At 44.1% G+C, this 23,099-nt stretch overlaps 1 protein-coding gene across 3 annotated transcripts in view; it reads right to left on the bottom strand.

The window, feature by feature from the left end:
- The window catches only part of LOC147431246 (CLEC16A-like protein), a 107,827-nt gene that overhangs the window by 80,092 nt on the left and 4,636 nt on the right, over positions 1–23,099 (bottom strand). For 2 of the 3 annotated variants that reach the window (XM_086493861.1, XM_086493859.1), the window contains exons 2-3: positions 9,666–9,860; positions 9,524–9,575 (exon numbers count right to left, since the gene is read on the bottom strand). In XM_086493861.1, the coding sequence (XP_086349987.1) occupies positions 9,524–9,575; positions 9,666–9,715 (102 nt within the window). In that variant the 5' untranslated portion in view covers positions 9,716–9,860. The remainder of the gene's footprint in view (positions 1–9,523; positions 9,576–9,665; positions 9,861–23,099) is intronic. The other variant, XM_086493860.1, reaches the window with a different exon arrangement.

Consider the following 23,099-nt stretch of genomic DNA (forward strand, 5'->3'; position numbering starts at 1 on the left):
GTGATAAATCCTATTTATCCGAATGTATTTTATATTGTTATGCGCTCCCGTTTGTGACAGTGGTATCAGAGCATGGTCTCCTCTCTTTCTCTGTAAAGGAGGACGACTCTGGGAAGATACGGGAAGAAGCCATGACAAGCCAAGAGAGAAGTAAGCAGGCGGAACCCTAAGTCCTGCAAGGAAAAGCTCGCAGAGTTGGAATTTTTTAATTTTTTTTTCTCTCTGCAAGAAGTCGACACAAGGCTTGGGATTCTCTGAGAAGGCGACAAGAGCATGATGCTCAAGAACCTAGAGAATCCAAGGAGCGGAATGCTCAAGATTCTTCAGAATCCAGAAAATATCCATGAACGTCAATCCAGAACTATAGCCAAGAAATCCCGTCATATCGGGAAGGATATGAAGAAGGTCTCTAGACCTAGGAACACTCCAGTCAAGTTTGATACTTTTGACGGAAGGGAAGATGTCCTGAAAGCTACTGCTTTTATTCGACAGTTTGAAGTTGCCTTTGCAAACGGCAATTTTTGAGAAGTGTCGAAGGTGAGGCATGTGACCAAACACCTCAAGGGGATTGCAAGTACTTGGTGGTATACCAAAGCTCTGCAAGGAACTTACAACAAGACTTGGATTCAATTCAAGGCTGAATTTTTTGACAAATTTTTTTCCTCTATGCTTTGAAGAAGGCATCCAAGAAGATTGGGATCGGTTTGCCCAATAGGAACACGAGTGAGTCAAAGCAAGTAGTGGTTCACTCTTGCCAAGGTAGCTCCATTCTTGATCCTCTCTGAGGAAGGAAAGATGAACAAATTTAACGAAGGACTTTTGCCCGAATTTGTAAACCCATCTGCAAGATACTTTGCAGCAGATGGTGAAGTCAGCAATACAAAGCTGAAAGTGTACACCTTAGTGTACATAGAATCCAATCCCCGTGGTGGGACGGGAAACATTGAACACAGAAAGTTTGGAGTAAGGGAATTCAATCTAACTCTTGAGTTCTTAAATAGAAGACCCTCGAACTTTAAGTGAGAGAGCAGGTTTTCAATCAAAGTTACATCTTTGAGGAAATCATAAAGTGCATTGTGCTTGTTTGCTCTTTTGCACAAGATATGGTTATGTCTAACCTGGACTACCACTCTCGAGTGTTTATGAGAACAGGATCAAACTGAACCATTGTTTTGTCTTCTGAGATGAATTGGTTTGCTTAACTAGCCGAAAGGTCAACTATTGATCTGGTATCCGGTAATTCTCGAACAGATTACCTGCTACTGTGGGTAGGAAATTATGAAGGAAACATTCTGAGCTTTCAAGCAAAGAAAAGCTTTCATGAAGCTTGAGTACTCTTTAAGCCCACACCCCCTACACGGTAAGGGAAGATATGGTAGTGCTTTTTGCACAAGTGAATGAACACTCTTTAGGAGGGAAGGAACAAGCGACGACTACGGCCTGTGCTTGAGGAATCTAAGGATTAAAATCCTAGATTATTTGATGAGCGGGTTTTGCTCTAAGATCGAGCCAAGTGATCGTCAAGTTGAGCGTCTTCGCTCTAAGGATCTTACGAAGGGAAGGTAATTTCCCAGGTTCACCGAAACTTTAACACAGCTTAAGCATTATGTACACTTTTGAGTACATGGATAACACACGAAGATGCAGACCTATGCCAGGGAACTGGACGAGAGTTTGTTATACTCTCTTGAGCACCTTTTTGCGCCCAAGAATATTCCGACACGAGAATCTCTATTTGAGATGTGTTCGGTAGAAGGAATTTGAGTTTCTCTACGGAGAAGAGGTTTTCCGATGGTCGTTGATCATTGAGTACGCTATGTGCCTTCACCATTACAGTAGCAACTTTTGGTTGCGGTATATGTTTCTCCATGAGAAGGTCAAGTAGCATTTACACGCTGCTGGAATAAATTCGAACTATTATGTTCGTAAGAATATAGCTCGCCAACCGTTTCAAAATAGTAAGAATTACAAATGGGAGAATATCCCTGAGAATCAAAGAGGGTTCGCTCTATTGTGAACCGGGTTTGAACGTACGTTCAGAAAATGCTATGGCTAGAATCCTATCTGCCTGAGATTTTGCAAATCGTCATTGATGCTCGCAAGGTGAATCATTTTTTATGATTTTGTAGAGAAGAGACGCTAATGGGCGTCGGGAAATCACTGCTGGTGGTAATAACTCGCAGGAGGAAAAGATTGGAAGGAAGTGCCGCCGTGCACAAAGAATCTTCGGATTGGAACCGTCCGCCTACATTGAGTGACGGCCCGGAACAAGAACCTTCTTTAAGGTGATCACAAACTTTGTTTGTGAAGAAAGACATCGAGCTTAATGCTCTATGACTTTGGCATTCCCTATGTGGGAGGACACAAGAGGTTTAATACCCTCTAGACTAACAACGCAGGATTATGCGCAAGGACAGATACCTAGATTGATTTCTAGGAGGATTATTCTTTTCGGATTGAGAAGGTGGAATTGAGTTAACAGACTCTGGAATGAGGAAACTTCCGATCTGTTGGAAAGACGCGAATGACGAGTTCTTCCACGGCTCGTAAGTTTGATGATTGGTGAAGGATATCCTCAAGAGGAAGGACATGAATCGGTAAGCTAAGTATTGAATTATTAAATTTTTGAATTTTTGTTTAATTTAATTTTTAAGTTCTCTTTTGAGAAGGACTAGCTCAACTCACCATTGAGCAAGATCTGGAATATTTCCGGTTTCTCCCCGGGAGTTCAGTTGGACCTCTACAGTTGAGGACAACTGTTTATAAGTGAGAGGGATGTTGCTAAATTGGCTTTATCTATCAAAAAAATAATTCTAAACGAATTATTGGATTTATAAGTGAGAGGGTTTTCTCGCTTGGAACAAAAGGAAAAATAATTCTAAATGAATTATTGGAATTTTAAGTGAGATGGTTTTTCTCACTGGAGACATCCGAGTACAGAGTATTCCTAGTGCGTCATTCAAAGTAATGACGGGAGCACTGTGAACGGGAATATCTGTAAGGCCACCAAGAACGGGTACTTCTGATGCGTCACATCGGATGGGTGACAGGGAGCATCGGAAAGAAGTATCCGACCATCCGAGAACGAACATCTCTGATGCGTCATAGGATGGGTGACATAGAGCATCGTGAAGGAGATTGTACCGTAAGTTCGGTAGGAAAGGACTAGGTGATGGGTATTCCTGATGCGTCACAAGGTGGGCGACGGGTACATCAAAAAGGGAATATCCATAGTCGGGAGGAAATTCCAAACTGTGTTAGAATTGTGCACGAGGAAAAGCAAGCACTTGAATGAAGATGGGTTCAGAGGAAACTTTGAGGAAAAACAGATGCTTTTTGAGAAAGTGGGATTGCTTTTCCGGAAAGCAGATGCTTTCCCGCGAGGAAGTTTATGTTTGCATTGCAATTGTGCGTGTGATTGCATCCAGGGACGCCTGGGAAGTGCTGTGAAAGCATTGTTTTTAACTTATAAGGTTTCATTGACTTTTTGGGCAGGTTCAGACTATTTTTAAAATTCGCCGGCCGCCCACTTAATAAGTGGGCAGCCATCTGATAAATAAGGCAACAGATCAGCCAACGTTTTCTCTCTCTCTTTTTCTGGCAGAACGGGAAAAAAAAATGAAAAAAAGATTATTGAAAAAAAAAAAAAAAAAAGGGCCGCGATCTCTATGCGAGCAACTATTCGTGCCCGTGGCTAGGAGCTATAAAAGCATCACATGCCCTCACTCAGAGGGGAGGACCAATCTTTGCAACGAGGAGATGCTACTGCAGATTTCAGCCATAAAGAAGACGCTGCCAGTGATGCCCATGGCTGCCCCAAGTGTACCAGATGTCGCCAAGACCTAGTGCGCGAGTTCCCTCGCGAAGAAGTGCCTACGAAGCGTGTTTCCATCGCGACAAGTTGCTGTTTTTCTCTGTTTTCAGCCCATAAACGTCGTAGACGGGGCTGATTTACGAGAAGGAACCCGAGAACACACCTCTTTTGTGTGTAGGATTGGAAGAGAGGATTTTTCTATGTAAAGATCTCTTCCGGCGAATTGCTTTTCGAGAACGGAGTTGCGTTTCGAGCGTCGAGACTTTGAAGGTAACGTTTTTCATGTTATGATCTTTGAGTATTTGATTGCAGGTGTACTTCCTCTTCGTGAGAGAGTAGAAGCAGAGGAAGGCATGAGCCTCTGCAGGAGAAAAGCGCTCTAAGGAACTAGAGCCAGATCAGCCCAAGGGTTTCGTACTCGAGTTTGGGAAGAAGATCCACGGATCGGAGAGAGGTAATCTCTCACGTTGCGATCCGGAAGTTGGGATTCCCAAGTAAGGACTTCGTGTCCGGGAAAGCAGAGTTGTTCTGCGGGAAGAGGACTCTAGAAAGAGAGTTAGAAAGAGTTGCAGGGATGTCATGCCCTGAGTCTGGAAGGTGAGATCCAGAGGCGAGAACCTTGGTTCTCAAGGATTTGGAATAAGGAACGGAAGTTCCTTGGAATAGGGTTTTGCCCTAGGAATCGGAAGCTGAGGCTTCCGGGAACCATTAAGTCTTATTCTAGAACGAACGTGGTAATACGTTCGGTTCAAGTGCTTGTATAGACTTCTCCTCAGTAATAAAGATACTATTACGGGGGGGGACCAGCCCATCTTCTGGTCCCCAGTACTGTGTCGATCTTCTCACTCTCTCTCTCTCTCTCTATTTATTTCTCTCTATATCCTCTGGCTTCAGTAATAAGTGATAAATCCTATTTATCCGAATGTATTTTATATTGTTATGCGCTCCCGTTTGTGACATGGGGCATGACTCGCATACAAGCTTAGGTAATCCGGAGACCCAAGTGAGTCGTGCGAGAGAGTTGAGACGGCGACGATATTCCATTATAGGTGGACTATTATTTAGAAATGGAAAATTTTGCGTGTTGAAATCCAAGAGGTTCGGCAAAGGATTTTGTTCAAATGCCATGATATTCCTAGCGTTGGCACCCAAGCATCCAAAGAACTTTAGCATTGGTCGACCGATATTTCTACTGGCCAAGGATGCGCTCTTACATAGAGAGCTATGTGAAGAGATGCACTCAATGTTAGGTCAATAAGACAAAGCGCTCACCTTAGGAAAGCTGGCTTGCAACATCCATTGGATATCCCTGATGCAAAGTGGCAGAGTATTTCTATCCGCTTACAGGAGAGGGGATCTGGTCTAAGACACTGTCGGGATGGGCGTCCGGTGTCCGAACGAACGTAGTGTGAACACGGCCATTATGACCGGCCACTTTTATATAAGGGAGGCCAAGGCCTCATTTGTAGTTAACAACCCCCATTAGCAAGGATGCTCGGTCTTACAGATGCACGCCTACGTCCTTGGACGTTAGCCCCAGCATGGACGTGCTGTCGGATGGTGGCTATGGTCGGGTGGTTCGTTCGAGCGTGTCTATAGGCCGTCCGTGTCACAAATTGCTGACGTGTCAAGCCACTAAAGAACAGAGCCCACTTGCAGATTTCGGCTGAGGGGACTAAACCCTAGAAGAAGCAGAAGGATCAAAAGAAATTTCACAAACACACAGAATTGCATAAAGACTGATGATGTGGTAGAGCTGTACGGAATCCCGCATTTTACGCTAACATGATGACATGGCAACCATGGTGCCCGTCCCGGATTTCGCGCTGACAGGTGCTGACGTGGCAGTGTACGGATATCCACGTTTTGCACTGACATATGCTCACGTGGCACAGTACAGATTTCCGTAATTTACGTTGGGCAGCTTTTGGACAAGATGCTTTTGGACCAGTTGCTTTTGAGTTTGAAAAATTTTCATGTAATTGCTTTTTATGGCCAAGGGCCATTAAATATGAGCCAAGGGCTCATTCTCTGGCATGCTTCAGTACGAAGGTGCAGAGGGTGGAGTACCGGCATTGTACTGAGTTCAAGTAATATAAAGAAATACCGAAAGGGAAGCCAAGTCTGTTCTTTTCCGTTGGCACGTGGTGCCCGTCCCATGACAATGGTATCAGAGCTTCAGGCATGTGCACTATACTTTTCTCAAAGCATGCCAGACCTACCACAGAGCAAACAGAGAACTTTGGTGCGTTCAAAGTTTACTCGAAATTCCACTAAAGAATCTTCATGTCCCGACCCCAGACTTATTAGTCACTCCCACCCTCACTTCATAGCGCATCGGACACGCTCCCGTCTTCATCGCTCTGTCTTACAGGGAATAAGCCATAAAGATCACTTGCAAGAAAAGGATCCAAGATTTGTTTAGAGCTGCTGTTTTTCTCAGATGTAGTGCCATGTAGTGGTGGAAGTCTATAGATACCATGCAGCATGCTCCAAGGACTAGGAGTTATATGGTTTCTAGCAGCTTCTAGCAGAGTGGGGTATCCTGAAATGCTTGCCACACAAAATCTAGCAGATTACAACTTGCAATCTTTAGACGTATCTTAGCAAGTGTCTCTTATTGATAACCTTGGAGGTCCAGTGTGATTGCTATGTCTTGCGACTACCATCACTACTACAGGAGCACTGTCTGTCCAAGAGCTTACGGACCATGGTGCAGTCGGCTACAACTTTATGAAAGAAATCTAACCCTAATCTTGGTGCAGGTTTCGGGATGAAAAGCAAGTCGTCTCTTCGAGCTCGACTGATGTCGAGATTGCTTTTTAAGTTTTTTTTGAGAATTTGTTTGGTGATCCTGTTTGGAATTTGTTTGAAATGGATGGTATTTGTTTTGAACCTCTCTTGGTGCCGATTTGAAATGTGACTCGTTTTAATATTAGTTTCAATGATTGGTGATTTTACTCCCCGGTGGAGTAGTGAGAAATGTTGTTTTCGTATTATTTGAACCTTGGAACAACGCAACGGGATGTTTGGGGAGCCTTTCGTTGTATACTTAAAAACCTCGGAACGACGCAGACACGATGTCTGGGGAGCATTCCGTTGTATGCTGGAAAACCTCCGAACGACGCAAACGGGATGTCTGGGTGCATTTTGGTTGTATGCTTGAATCTCCAAGCGACGTAAGTTGCGGTCTGGGGAGCGTTTGGTTGTACTAGTCCTCTGGACTCATGGCGCGGGCCTTTTTAGGTTATTTGCAGGGAGAGTGACGAGGTAGTCCTTGAGTAGCTTCATACTACAAACCGTCTATCTCGCATGAGTGCTCAACGGCGTTGTTCATTGTCTTGCAACATGCATATGTGAGCATTTGTGTTACATTGTGATGTGCCAACCACTGGATATTCCTTATTGGATGAGATAATTATGGAATTCAACGACCCACGATATCAAGAGTTCCGATTTGGAATGAGACTCCTTATTGGATGAGATATTTCTAGGAAGTCAACGACCCAGGATATCAAGAGTTCCGATATGGAATGAAACTCCTTATTGAATGAGATTCTTCTGAGAAGCCAACGGCCCAGGAAATCAAGAGCTCCGATTTGGAATGAGAAAATTGATTGTTCGTCGGAATTTTTTGAGCTAACTTGAGTTGTTTTGCAGATATGCTGTAATCGCAGACGACTACTTTCTTTCAAGGAGGAGGGATGTCACAAATTACTGACGTGTCAAGCCACTAAAGAACGAAGCCCACTTGCAGATCCCGGTTGAGGGGACTAAACCCTAGCGGAAGCAGAAGCATCAGGAGAAGTCTCACCAACACACAGGCTTGCGTAAAGGCTGATGACGTGGTAGAGCTATACGGAATCCCGCATTTTACGCTAACATGATGACGTGGCAACCATGGTGCCCGTCCCAGAATTCGCGCTGACAGGTGCTGACGTGGCAATGTACGGATCTTCGCGTGTTGCGCAGACGTACTGACGTGGCACAGTATGGATATTCGTAATTTGCGTTGGGCAGCTTTTGGACAAGATGCTTTTGGATAAGTTGCTTTTGAGTTTGAAAGATTTTCATGTAATTGCTTTTTTATGGCCAAGGGCCTTTAAATATGAGCCAAGGACTCATTCTCTGGCATGCTTCAATACAAAGGTGCAGAGGGTGGAGTACCGGCATTATACTGAGTTCAAGTAATATAAAGAAATACCGAAAGGGGCGCCAAGTCTGTTCTTTTCCGTTGGCACGCTTTTGGACCAATTGCTTTTGAGTTCGAAAGATTTTCATGTAATTGCTTTTTATGGCCAAGGGCCTTTAAATATGAGCCAAGGGCTCATTCTCTGGCATGCTTCAGTACGAAGGTGCAGAGAGTGGAGTATCGACATTGTATTGAGTTCAAGTAATATAAAGAAATACCGAAAGGGGCACCAAGTCTGTCCTTTTCCCTGACATCCGTGTAGCCGGGAGATCCTCTCTGAGTGTTCGTTTCAATCAAGTAATAAAGAAGTACCACGAGGGGTACCTCACTTAGGGGCCAATATATCTAGGTGGAGCACTACGCTCCACCGTGTCGATTCATTACCTTGTCAATGAATTGCCGGCTACAATGGTATCAACGATTCAGTCAATTCTTCTCCTACGGAAGAAGATTCAATCCAACTTTTTGCAGTAGACGTGTCACAAGGTGATGATGTGGAAATCTCACTGAAGAGGGGAACTGTTATAAAGAAGCAAAACAACAAGATCATGCTGATGTGGCACTATACGGCCAACCTGCAAATGCGGAACTATATAGATGCTCCGCAAATTGCGTAAACAGCCCTTTGGGTGTTAGCTTTTCACATGTGAAGCTTTTGACGGCCAAGCTTTTCATATCTGATGCTTTGAGGGGTGAGAGATGAAAGTTGTGCATATGCTCTACGATTTTTTCCTAATGTGTTTGTGCTTTTTGCAAGTATAAATGTGCTACATTCTTGAAGACATTCTTCATTAATTGCTAAACAACATACTTGTAGCATGAGGCTCTACAGAAGACCGTGCTGTCTTTTCAAGCAGCAAATGGATAAACCATAATATAATTCATATGTTGGCCTCTATCAACTAAGATTAAAGACACTTGAGCTATATTCCGTTCTTGAGGGTATAAGAAGTTTCTGCTGCTTTAACTTGGCATCACAATGTGGTACACTTTTGTAATCTTTTTGCCATATCAGAGATTGGTCCTACATTTTTACTTTGTCTAATAAAGTATCTTATCTCTTGATGCATCATGTGGTTTAAAAGGAATTTTTTCCCATAATCTCATTGTATATTTTTAGAGCTTTTCTCATATTTCTTGTATATGGACCTATGGTCAATTTTATGTAATGCAAAGGGTGCAAGTCCCACTTTTTGCTCCCGAAAAAAAAAAAATACACGTGTATTTGTGCACACATGATAGAGAGACGAACCGACTGAAAAAGAATGAGGGGGGGGAAATGATTGTACACCATTGGGAACACTTGGAGACATGTAAGACCAAAATAAAATGTACATGTACTTTGTGTGTGTGTGTGTGTGTGTGTGTGTGGGTGTGTGTGTGTGAATGAGAAAGACAGAGAGAGGTATGTGGTGTGTGTACATGGGTGGTGGGTGCCTCTGTGTGTGTGTGTGTGTGTGTGTGTGTGTGTGTGTGTGTGTGTGTGTGTGAGAGAGAGAGAGAGAGAGATAACAAACCTTGTTGGAATCATTTATAATTGTAGCTCTTTGAAGTTGCTCATACAAATACCTGAACACACGATTTACATCTTAGCGCAGATGTTCAGCCATAACAAGAGGACATTCACACACATACACGCACACACCCAAACAAACTTACTTCAATTCTTCGAGAGAGAAGCGCTCCCTAGAACGCCAAAAGCTCCACATGGCTGCTTCTTCTCCCTATAAGCAAGGATCGTTGTGTAACATACTCAATGATGCAAGTTCCTTTGAGCATAAGAGCTCCAAGACACTTGTTAGCATCCTTGTTTCCACTTTCATGTTGTAGTAAATGCTAGCTTGTTAGTCTAAGCTGCCAAAAAAAAAAAAGGGGGATGAAATTCAATTCTGTTAGAAAATTCACAATTTGACATCAGGTAGACTTCAGAGCTTGTACAAAACAACAATCACAAATCCCAAGAAATCTGCCTAAAGAAAAAGAGGTTAGTACTACTCTGACGCTAATGCTCACCAATTGATCAAATAGAAACATGCAGCCAAGGGGAGCCATTGGTGCTCAACCGTGGTGATTGTTTTGATAAAAGTTAAAACACAAGCTTGCGTGACCCGCCTACGGCGGGTCTCGCTTGCTCTTACCAACGGGCCAATCCTGTGTAGTTTCTCAAGCTCACTCACCACATTGTTTGTCTTGCCAAATCACCTTGATAAATAGAAAATAACCCTCATTGAAGATGTATATGTATGTGTGCATGTCTATCTTTATACATCTCCCCACGACATGCATCACGTTCTCCCCATGCTTGAAAAGACCACCGGTTGCCTTGTGTCAAGCAAGAGGGAGTTTAGTGTAATCCCACCAACAAAGTTTTAATTAACCTCTATAATTTAGATTTGAAGGTGAGCAAATTTACAAAGTTTAAAGAAACAAGGTATAAAAACTTTCAAATACATGCAATATAACTCAAACTTTGCCTCTTGAGATTATCTACGTTTTTAGAAAAGGCGAGTCACTACTCTTTGGAAGAAAGGAAGCAGAAGGAAGAAGGTGGATATTACCACAACTTCAAGAAGAGAGATTGGCTAGATTGCTACTTTGTGTCAATTTGTGTCGATATCAACCACCTATAAGAATGTAATGCGGGCTTTGTACGAAAACATCATGACGCAAGAAGAGAGAAAGTCTATGGGCTTTCAAGCATTGCACGTTGCAAAGCTCTCTACAATTCTGCCTCACTCAATAGAGGAACTTCAGTTTTTTAAGGCCCCAAAAGCAGTTTCCAGTAAAAAGCATCTGGTCCAAAAGCAAAGACAAAAAGCTGCCAGCATAATTTACGAAAATCCCTACAGCCTGCCACGTCATCAGCCAACGCAAAACGCGGAAATCCGTACAGCCTGCCACATCATCAGTCAGCGTAATTTCCGAAACTTCCGTACAACTGCCACGTCATCAGTCTTGCGTGAGTGTGTGTCCTGCTTTTATTTTAATCCATTTTTGTCACTGGGGCCCCATCGAACGGGGTCCCCATAAGTTGGTAGGACTTCTTCTTCTTCTGCTACTTGTTCTTCTTAGGGTTTAGGCCCCTCGGCCGGCATCTATAAGTTGGCTCCATTCTTTAGGATTTGACACGTCAGCAGTTTGTTACGTCTCCCCTTCTTGAAAGAGAGTAATCATCCGCGATTACAGCATATCTGCAAAACAACTCAAGTTAGCTCAAAAATTTCCGAGGGTCATTCCGAGGGACAATTAGTTTGCTGTCACAAGACGGGCACCACCTGCCAATAGAAAAGAACAGACTGAACAGACTTTTAGCACTTCAATAACAACTGAACTGAAAGAGAGAGACGACACGCGACACGGAGTGTGGCAGAATTCGCGGAATTCCACCCCAAAGAGTAATGGCCCCAAACCTTGGAGCCCCTTTCGATATTTCTTTATATTGCATCAACACAATACAAGCCGATACTCAAGGAAGCATGCCAGAGAATGAGCCCTAACCTCATATTTAAAGGTCCTAGGCCCCAAAAGTAGTTTTACTTGAAAAGCCTTCGAACTCAACATCTTCTGGTCCAAAAGCAATGCCAAAAAGCTGCCATCGTAAATCACGGAAATCCGTACAGCTTGCCACGTCATCAACCAACGCAAAACACGAAAATCCGTACAACATGCCACGTCATCAGCCAGCGTGATTTTCGAAAATCTGCCACGTCATCAGCAGCTACGCAATTTCTAATGTGCGTGTGTGTGGGTCCTGCTTTATTTCCTTTATGTCACTTGGGGCCCCATGGGACAGGGTCCCCATAAGTTGGTAGGACTTCTTCTTCTGTTACTTGTTCTTCTTAGGGTTTAGGCCCCTGGGCCGGCATCTGTAAGTTGGCTCCATTCTTTAGGGTTTGACACGTCAGCAGTTTGTTACATTTCCCCTTCTTGAAAGAGAGTAATCATCCGCGATTACAACATATCTGCGAAACAACTCAAGTTAGCTCAAAAATTTCCGAGGGTCATTCCAAGGGACAATCAGTTTGCTCTTTTTGTTAAGGAGTTAGCTTCTCCTTTTGGATCTTTTGATTAAGGAGTTGGCTTCTCCTTTCGTCCAAATTGGAGCTCTTGATATTCCGGCGTAGTAAAATTAGCCATCACACCCAAACCGCACTGATCTTCCACGGGTGTCTTGATGCACTAAAATTACATACCCAGGCAATTCATCCAATTAGGAATATTCAGTGGTTGGCACATCACAATGCAACACAAATGCTCACATATGCATGTTACAAGACAGAAACATAAAGTCGCCGATGAATACTCCTCCCGCATAACCTAACAAAGTCTGGGCCGGGAGATATTCAACGACTCCCTCATCACTCCTCTTGCATAACCTAAAAAGGTCCGGGCCGGGAGATATAGAGGCCCTTTTACAACCAAACGCCCCCCAGACCGCAGCATGCGTCGTTTGGAGGTGCTGAGAGTAACCACTGCTCAGACTTCTTAATACTCCTCCCACATAACCATCCAGGTCCGGGCCGGGAGTCACAACAACAATTATTTTACAAGCATACAACCAAACGCTTTCCAGACATCTCGTCTGCGTCGTTCGGAGGTTCAAACAATAGCAAAACAACATTTCTCACTACTCCACCCGGGAGTAAAATCGCCAATCATTGAAACCAGAGTCAAACATTTCAAATCGGCACCAAGACAAGTTCAAAACAGATACCATCCATTTCAAACAAATTTCCAAACAATACTTTCTATCTATAAAGAAAAAAAAAACAAGTAGAGAGTTCATTCGAGGTTTTGTTCGGACAACCGAACTTTGAGGACGACTGGCTTGTCCTTGTGCATCATGGTGATGGTTCGGTTCCGAACCTGGAGAGTCGCATCATTCTTGTCGTGCCAAGGCATGCCCAAGAGAACGTCGCAATTGCCCAACTTCATGATGTGGAAATCAGCTTTTCCATGCTAATTTTGAATAGTCAATGGAAGAGCACCAATGAGCGGTACCACTTTTTGAGTTTGCTCTGTGGCTAGCTCAACTTCAATTTCTCCACCCTCTGCATCATAATCAAAGTGCATCTGCTTTAAGAATTCTAGATGAATGAAGTTCTCTGTAGCTCCGGGGTCAAAGAAAATAAGGGCTTTGAAGCCATTGACTTTGCCATATGCTCGACACAATTCATTTGTACTTTCAAGGCGTATGCCATAAATATCAGGAACTAGTCCGATAGCGGGTCTAGCTCTCTTAGCAGAAGGTGGCGCTGGGGTTCTGTCGACCGTTGGTGCGGGCGTCGGCTCCTCTGGTCTATCAGTGCGTTTGGGACAATTAGAATGATTATGCCCTGTTTGAAAGCATCCAAAGCATCGGCCTTCTTGTAGTAAGGTGTCTCGTTGTTGAAGCGTCAAACAAGGCCTTTGTGGTTGACTTTCACGAGACTCTCGAGAATTTGTTCTTTGTTGGCGAGAGTTGTGGTTCGTGGCCGGAGATTCTTCTATGGTAAACTCCAACTTTCCCTTCATCAGTTTGTAGCCGACCGCGGCATGGTCTATAAGTTCTTGCATGGTAGAGACTTGCTTGGATAGACAATATTCCTGCAATGGTGATGGTAGTCCAATGGTGTATCGCTCGCATTGGGCCTCCAAGGGAACAGATCTAAAGGACACCGGAAAGTACAAGTCGAGAAACCTTTGGTTATATTCATCCATGGTTTCGGTGGCAAGCATTTTCAAGTTGCCCCATTCTGCCAAAATGCGGACTTCAAACATAGAAGTCACGTAACTACGTGCAAAAACTGTCTTGAAAGCTTGCCATGTCCTTGGAGCATGCGGTTGTGTCGCGATTGAACTCCACCATTGCATAGCATTATCTTGCTGCTCGAGAAATCTTGGATTCTTCTGTATAGTTCCCTAAAGCATAGATGTTGTCGAATTGCTGTAGGAACTACAATGCTTTCTTGCAATCTTTCACCCTGGAAAAAGTGAAAAATTTGACTGTCGTGCCACCATCTTTGAAATCTTTGGGTTGGTTAGGCGCATATCCCGGGTATGGATAATAAGGGTATCCATATGGGCTCCAACCATTGTAGCCTGGTGGCAATGGCGGTGGCAAAAGCAGTTGCATTGGATTAGGGTCAGATGGCTGCACCATATTCCTGAAAACTCCCCCAATCGAAAAAGACGGCTGAGAAATTTGCCAGTTGAAAGCTCTCGTACTTTCTGATGTCAGAGGAGGAGGTACCACCTGGGGGCATCAAAGGGGGTAACATTTAGTTCAAAAATTGTTGAAAACTGTAAGGTGCAGCGGAATGAATATTTGCGCTTTGCTCAAGATGAGTGCTCCGAACTGTGCTCAAGGTCCCTTTTGTTCTTATGGAAGAAAGAGCCTTCCGTTCTTAATGAGAGAATGCTATGATCACAAACAAAGTGAATGGACACTGTGAGTGCAAGTGTATGAGACTGAGAGATAGAGAGAAAAGAGAGATACGACACCAGAGACGTTGTAAAACCCTCCTCCGAAGGCCCCACTCTCGTCGGTGAGAGTGGTCTACTTATGATTGCACAATCTGGTACAAATGGAATGCATGAGACTGATGCAAGTCTAGGCTATGTCGGCGATGTCGACGGTGATGACGAAGTCGACCTAAGGGCTGAAATCTGCAATCTTTCTACTGCTGTCCAAAAACGCTATGGGCTGAAATCTGCGACTAGTCCAAAAACACTGATTTGGGGGCTGTTTTCGGTGGGTTTTTGACGCTGAAAATCTGCAGGTTTAAGGCTGTAAATTGAGGTGTCTAAAGGCTGAAAACTGAGGGTCTTTCCTGCTGAATTTTGTTACTTCCTTATGGTATGGTCTTGATGGTCCCTTTAGGATGCAAGCACTGCATGCACCGGATCTGCAAGGCTGAGAATGGAATCCAAAAACGCTGATTTGTTATGCTCCAAAAACGCTAGACCTGCTGGTTTCCAAAACGCTAGGGAGCTTGTCAAAAACGGCAGATCTGATGCTCGCTAGGGCAATGACCTTCTTGCTGGAGAACGCTAGGCTGAGATGTTGTTGGCGATGGGAATCTGATGCAGAAACGCTAAGGAAGGGGGTGCTTGAGGGGTTCTTGCTCCTTGGAGGGGAAAGTCCACCAAGGTTCTTGTGAGAAGTTGCCTGCTGAGCTTGGCTCCTGTTGCCTCTTCTGCCATTTAGTGCTAACTTTGGTTTGCTTATATATTTTCTTACCCAAATTGCCCTACCTACTTTTGTTGGAAAGTCGCTTAAATTAATAAGTGAAAAATGTCAAAAATAGGGAAAATACGCTAAATGCACTGGAAAATTCCCTCGATGGAATCTGATGGGAATACTGATGATCATGCTGTGTGCAACCAGAGGATATGCATCTATACTAAGTGACTGGGCATGCACGGTCTACGAATAGACTCACAAAAGTGCCAGATCACTTCTAATCTAGACTGACTGGACTGACTGAACCCTGATCATGCTGTAGCTTGTCCACGGACAAATAGGGTTGGATGTGTCACATGACAAAAACTTTGCAGCATCGGAAGATTCTGCTGAGGATGCTGCGAAAGAATGTCGTGGAGTTCGTTGAGCAAAAACTGTAAATATTCTCCTGAATCCATGAATTTTAAGTCTTGGGTTCTTTATGGCTTATGCCATGTAAGACACAACGATGAAGACGGGAGCGCGCCCGATGCGCGATGAAGTAAGGGTGGGAGTGGCTAATAGTCCGGGTTGGAGGGCGAAGATACCTCGAATAAAGCTCCGTCTGCTCTTATGTGGGACCGGTATGCTTTCAGAAAAGCACACGCCTGATGCTCGGATACCATTGTCACAAGACGGGAACCACGTGCCAATAGAAAAGACCAAACTGAACTGACTTTTAGCACTTCAATAACAACTGAACTGAAAGAGAGAGACGACACGAGACACGGAGCGGCGGAATTCCACCCCAGAGAGTATTGGCCCCAAACCTTGGCGCCCCTTTCGGTATTTCTTTATATGGCATCAACTCAATACAAGCCAGTATTCCAGACTCTGCACCTTCTCCAGGAAGAATGCCAAAGAATGAGCCCTAACCTCATATTTAAAGGCTAGCCCCAAAAGCAATTTTACTTGAAAAGCCTTCAAACTCGAAAGCTTCTAGTCCAAAAGCAATGCCAAAAAGCTGCCAACGTAAATCACGGAAATCCGACCAACGCAAAACGCGAAAATCCGTACAGCATGCCACGTCATCAGCCAACGTGATTTTCGAAAATCTGCCACGTCATCAGGAGCTACGCAATTTCTGATGTGTGCGTGTGTGTGGGTCCTGCTTTATTTCCTTTATGTCACTTGGGGCCCATCGGACGGGGTCCCCATAAGTTGGTAGGACTTCTTCTTCTATTACTTGTTCTTCTTAGGGTTTAGGCCCCTCGGCCGGCATCTGTAAGTTGGCTCCATTCTTTAGGCTTTGACACGTCAACAGTTTGTTACATTTGCTCTTTTTGTTAAGGAGTTAGCTTCTCCTTTCGGCTCTTTTGATCAAGGGTTAGCCGCTCCTTTCGTCCAGATCTGAACTCTTGATATTCGGGCGTAGTAAAATTAGCCATCACACCCAGATCGTACTGATCTTCCACGGGTGTCTTGATGCACTAAAATTACATACCCAGGCAATCTCATCCAATTAGGAATATTCAGTGGTCGGCACATCACAATGCAACACAAATGCTCACATATGCATATTACAAGACATGGAAACAGAAAGCCGCTCATGAACATTCCCCCCCGCAAATAACCATCCAGGTCCGGGTCATGAGCTGTTCAACGACTCCCTCATCACTCCTCCCACAAATAACCTAAAAAGGTCCGGGCCATGAGATATAGAGGCCTTTTACAACCAAACGCCCCCCAAACCGCAGCCTGCGTCGTTTGGAGGTGCTGAGAGTAGCCACTACTCAAACTTTTTAATACTCCCCCCGTGAAACCCCTTGTAAATAACCACAAGGGTCGAGGCCATGAGTAAAAACAGCACTTTTCAATCATTCAATACTCCCCCCGTACATAACCACAAGGGTCCGGGCCATGAGTATGAACAAGCATTCTCAAACATTATTTCTCACTACTTCACCGGGGAGTAACAATCACCAATCATTGAAACCAGTATCAAAACCAAATTCAAACAATTCAAATCGGCACCAAGACAGGTTCAAAACAGATACCATCCATTTCAAACAAATTTGAAACAAGATTATCAGACAAGTTCTCAAACAGATTTCAAACTTAAAAAGCAATCTTGACATCAGTCAAGCTCAAAAAGTCGATTGGCTTTCCATCTTGAAACCTGCACCAAAAAATTAGGGTTAGGTTCATTCCATGAGGTCGTAGCCGAGCACAGCATGGTCCATCACCTTTTGGACAGAGAGTGTTTTCGTTGGCGACGATGGTAGTCCCAAGATAGCAATCGCACTGAATCTCCAAGGTCATCAACTTGTGAAGAGACATCTACAGAGAGATGTTGAGAAATTTCAAGTTATAATTTGCTAGGGTTTCCATGGCAAGCATTTCAAGATACCCGAGTCTGCCAAAAGTTGCACTCCGAAGGAAGATGTCAGAAACCATATAACTTCGGGCAAAATTTTTCTTGAAAGCTTGCCAAGTACTTGGAGTATGCTACTTGGTAGCTACCAACATCTGCATGGCATTGCCTCTGAGAAAAACAGCAGCTCGAAATAAATCTTGGATCCTTATCTTGTAAGTGATCTTAATGGCTTATGCCCTATAAGACATGAGCGGTGAAGATGGGAGCGCGCCCGATGCGCGATGAAGTAAGGGTGGGAGTGGCTAGTAAGTCCGGGTTAGAGGGCGAAGATATCTCAAATAAAATTCCAATAGCTCTGTCTACTCTTTTGTAGGACTGGTATGCTTTCAGAAAAGCACACACCTGATACTCTGACACAAGACGGGCACCACGTGCCAATAGAAAAGAACAGATTGAACAGACTTTTAGCACTTCAATAACAATTGAACTGAGAGAGAGAGAGAGAGAGAGAGAGAACACGCGACACGGTGGCGGAATTCCACCCCAGTGAGTATTGGCCCCACCTTGGCGCCCCTTTCGGTATTTCTTTATATTGCATCAACTCAGTACAAGCCGGTACTCCAGACTCTGCACCTTCTCCAGGAAGCATGCCAGAGAATGAACCCTAACCTCATATTTAAAGGCCCTAGGCCCCAAAAGCAGTTTACAGTAAAAAGCCTTCAAACTCAAAAGCATATGGTCCAAAAGCAAAGCCAAAAAGCTGTCAGCGTAATTTACGAAAATCCGTACAGCCTACCACGTCATCAACCAGCGTAATTTCCTGAACTTCCGTACAACTACCACGTCATCAGCTTTGCGTGAGTGTGTGTGTCCTGCTTTTATTTTAATCCCTTTTTGTCACTGGGGCCCCATCGGAAGGGGTCCCCATAAGTTGGTAGGACTTCTTCTTCTTCTGCTACTTGTTCTTCTTAGGGTTTAGGCCCCTCGGCCGACATCTGTAAGTTGGCTCCATTCTTTAGGATTTGACACGTCAGCAGTTTGTTACAAAAGTAAGAAAAGCCAAATTGGATTGTGAGCGCGAAGAAAGACAAGCGGACTTTGATCGCGAGAACAAAGCAAGAAAAGCAATGAGCGACCAACACATGACAGAGTTGTTGCGACTTTTTTGTAATGTGTAGGCACAGATTGAACAGAATCAGGAGAAGGAGACTCTCTTAGTCTTTTCTTCTCCAAAGAATGACACACAGGATTTGCATGATAATGATAAGCGAGATGATAAGCATGATGATTTGCATGATCAAGATGTGATTATTCACGAGCATGATGATTTGCAGGATAATGATGTAATTGTTCACAAGGATGAAGGGTTACAAGATGATGGGTTAGTTGATACTTTGTCTAGTGAAGCTAACCTCATTGCAGATTCGACCAATCATGAAGAACCGATCTTGGCTCTCGAGTCGAGGTCCAAAGAACCCCCACAAGAAGTATTCTGTGTTCGAATGATTAGTCACCGCGCATTGTTCGAGTGTTTCATTCGTGATGCTTTCCTGTATTTTAGTCACCCTCCTTATATGATCCCTTTTCACAGGCATGCCATATTGTACATTGAACACGATTCACTCATGAATGAGCACGGATGTATGCGGATGATTCATGAAAAGATGAAATGTTTGCACCCAAGGAATTCACATTCCACGTCTCTTCCTTGGCATGACATAGTTTCAGAAAGAGCACAAGAAAAATTGAGCATCAAGCATCAGCATTTCCATTGTGTTTTGCCACAGTTGATTGATTTAGATCGGAAAGTCGAGATTCGACCCCATTGTTTGCGTGTGTTTGATGAACGGTTTGGCACTTCGTCACTATGTTCATCTATATTGCATGCACAGTTTTTTCGAAGGAATAGTTTTTTTCCAGTCACTTTACATGGAATGGGTATGTTCATGTTTTTTGTGTTAGAAGTGGTTTCAGGAATTTTCATCCTTGGAGATTCTTGAAGAAGGTAGACGCATGACTCTAGACGAAGTTGACGCATTGAAGAAGCCTCAGATGACTGTCGCTTTCGGCGCGGCCCATAGTAGCAAGCGTTGCAGACCTTTATGAAGTTCAAGTATCGCATGACCCACGCATCAGAGTGGGCCGGCGAAGAGTATTTCCGAGGATTTCAAACGCTGTTGGCGATCTCCCTCGACACCATACGGTTCGGTACCAGTACCTCACTTTGAAAAGGAGGGGATGTCACATGCACATCCAACACTATGTGTACGTGGACAAGCTACTTCATGACATGGGTTCAGTTCAGTTAGATTAGGAAGTGATCTGGCACTTTTGTGAGTCTGTTCGCAGACCGTGCATGTCTAGACACTTAGAGTAGATGCATATCCTCTGATTGCACGCAACATGATCATCAGATTTCCATTAGAACCCATCAGGAGCATTTTTACCGTGCATAGACATATTTTCCCTATTTTTTTCCACTTATTATTTTTAAGTGACTTTTGTTGGGAACTGGGTAGGGCAATTTTACCAAGCAAGTACTTAAGAAACCTAGCGCTAGCACTTTCTGGCAGAAGAGGCAGCAGGAACTTTGCGTTCAACAGGCATCTTCTCAGCAAGACCACCTTCCCGCAACAGACCTAGAGTTTTCAGCCCATCTGAAAGCCTAGCGTTTTTGCATGACAGATCAACCCTGGCGTTTGCATTGCAGATCAGCCCTAGCGTTAGCAGATTTACACAACAAATCGGCCATAGCGTTATCAGATTTCCACAACAGATCAGAATTCAGCCCTAGCGTTTTTGCATCAACATGACCACTTAGCGTTTTGCAATATCTTCGGGCCCCGGCTTGGCCCCGGATTATTAGCCACTCCCACCCTTCATACATCGCGCATCGGGCATGCTCCCATCTTCACCGCTCATGTCTTACAGGGCATAAGCCAAAAAGATCACTTGCAAAAGAAGGATCCAAGATTTGTTTCGAGTCACTGTTTTTCTCAAAAGCAGTGCCATGCAGATGTTGATGTCTATAGCTACCAAGCCGCACACTTCCAAGGACTTGGCAAGCTTTCAAGAAAAATTTTGCCCGAAGCAGTGCCATGCAGATGTTGATGTCTATAGCTACCAAGCCGCACACTTCCAAGGACTTGGCAAGCTTTCAAGAAAAATTTTGCCCGAAGTTATATGGTTTCTGACATCTTCCTTCGGAGTGCAACTTCTGGAAGAGTGGGGTATCCTGAAATGCTTGCCATGGAAACCCTAGCAGATTCCAACTTGAAATTTCTCGACATCTCTCAATAGATGTCTCTTCACGAGCAGATGACCTTGGAGGTCCAGTGCGATTGCTATCTTGGGACTACCATCGCCGCCAAAGAAACACTGTCTGTCCAAGAGCTGATAGACCATGCTGTGCTCGGCTACGACATTATCGAATGAACCTAACCCTAATTTTTTATGTAGGTTTCAAGATGAAAAATGAGTCAACTTTTCGAGCTCGACTGATGTCGAGATTGCTTTTTAAGTTTGAACTCTGTTAGAGAACTTGTTTGGTGATCCTATTTGGAATTTGTTTGAAATGGATGGTAGCTGTTTTGAACCTGTTTTGGTGCCAATTTGAAATGTTTGACTCTGGTTTTAATACCGGTTTCAATGATTGGTGATTTTACTCCCGGGCCGGGTGAAGTAGTGAGAAATGATGTTTGAGAATGCTTGTTCATACTCATGGCCCGGACCCTTGTGGTTATTTGCGGAGGGAGTATTGAATGATTGAAAAGTGTTGTTTTTACTCATGGCCCGGACCCTTGTGGTTATTTACGGGGGGAGTATTGTTGTTGTGACTCCCAGCCAAGACCTGGATGGTTATACGGGAGGAGTATTAAGAAGTCTGAGCAGTGGTTACTCTCAGCACCTCCAAACGACGTAGGCTGCGTTCTGAGGGGCGTTTGGTTGTAAAAGGCCTCTATATCTCCCGGCCCGGACCTTTTTAGGTTATGTGGGAGGAGTGATGAGAAAGTCATTGAATATTTCCCGGCCCGGACCTTGTTAGGTTATACGGGAGGAGTGTTCATCGACAGCTTTATGTTTCTATGTCTTGTAACATGCATATGTGAGCATTTGTGTTGCTTTGTGATGTGCAGACCACTGAATTATTCCTCATTGGATGAGATTGCCTGGGTATGTAAATTTAGTGCATCAAGACACTCGTGGAAGATCAGTGTGGTCTGGGTGTGATGGCTAATTTTACTACGCCGGAATATCGAGAGTTCCGATCTGGACGAAAGGAGAAGCCAACTCCTTGATCAAAAGAGCCAAACGGAGAAGCTAACTCCTTAACCAAACGAGCAAACTAATTGTCCCTCGGAAATTTTTGAGCTAGCTTGAGTTGTTTTGCAGATATGCTATAATCGCGGACAATTACTCACTTTCAAGAAGGGGAGATGTCACAAACTGCTAACGTGTCAAAGCCTTGAAGAATGGAGCCAACTTGGAGATCCTGGCCAAGGGGACTAAACCCTAAGAACAAGTAGTAGACGAAGAAGTCCTATCAACTTATGGGGACCCCGTCCGATGGGGCCCCAAAGACATAAAAGACATTAAAATAAAGCAAGACCCACACAAAGACTTGCGCAACTGATGACGTGGCATTTGTACAAAAAATCTGAAAATTGCGCTGACATGATGACGTGGTAGACTGTACAAATTTACGCGTTTTGCGTTGGCAGTTATACGGAATTCCGTGATTTCCGTTGACAGCCTTTTAGCATTGCTCTTGGACCAGAAGCTTTTGAGTTTGAAGGCTTTTCATGTAAACTGCTTTCATAGGCCAAGGGTCTTTAAATATGGGCTAAGGGCTCATTCTTTGGCATGCTTCCTGGAGAAGGTGCAGAGTCTGGAGTACTGGCTTGTATTTTGATGATGCAATATAAAGAAATACAAAAAGAGGCACCAAGGTTTGGGGCCAATACTCTCTGGGGTGGAATTCACGTGTCGTCTCTCTCTCTCAGTTCAGTTGTTATTGAAGTGCTAAAAGTCTGTTCAGTCTGTTCTTTTCTACTGGCACGTAGTGCCCGTCTTGTGACACCTACGACGTTAAAATTCTCTTCTTCTTCTTCTTCTTCTTCTTCTTCTCACACACACACACACTAATCTCTCTCTCTCTCTCTCTCTCTCTCTCTCTCTCTCTCTCTCTCTCTCTCTCTCTCTCTCTCTCGCATGGCTACAACTTCATCTCACCTTTTCACCTTCAGCTCCTGACCCTTGCACGCATACCTTCCGGCTCATGAAGCCTAGCTCTCGCCTATTGTTTTCCGGCTCTTGACGGTGCCTTGTAAAAGCAATTTCGCATTTAGCGCCACATGGCACCACCTAAATTCCCTTCTCTGTAATAGAGTAAATAGATGCAACTAAGATTACTCGGGACAAGGAGAGCAAAAAGAAAAGAGAGAAAAGAACAAACTATCTTGGCTCAACCAGCAAGGTAAACAAAAGAACAACAGGGTAAACAAAACCTTTGAACAAACCACACAAGACAAAAATACAAATAGACCTATGTAAGTATTAGATGGGTGCCTCT

Source organism: Adiantum capillus-veneris, chromosome 21 (genome assembly GCF_014529385.1).
Source record: "Adiantum capillus-veneris isolate H3 chromosome 21, ASM1452938v2, whole genome shotgun sequence".
NCBI classification, from domain to species: domain Eukaryota; kingdom Viridiplantae; phylum Streptophyta; class Polypodiopsida; order Polypodiales; family Pteridaceae; genus Adiantum; species Adiantum capillus-veneris.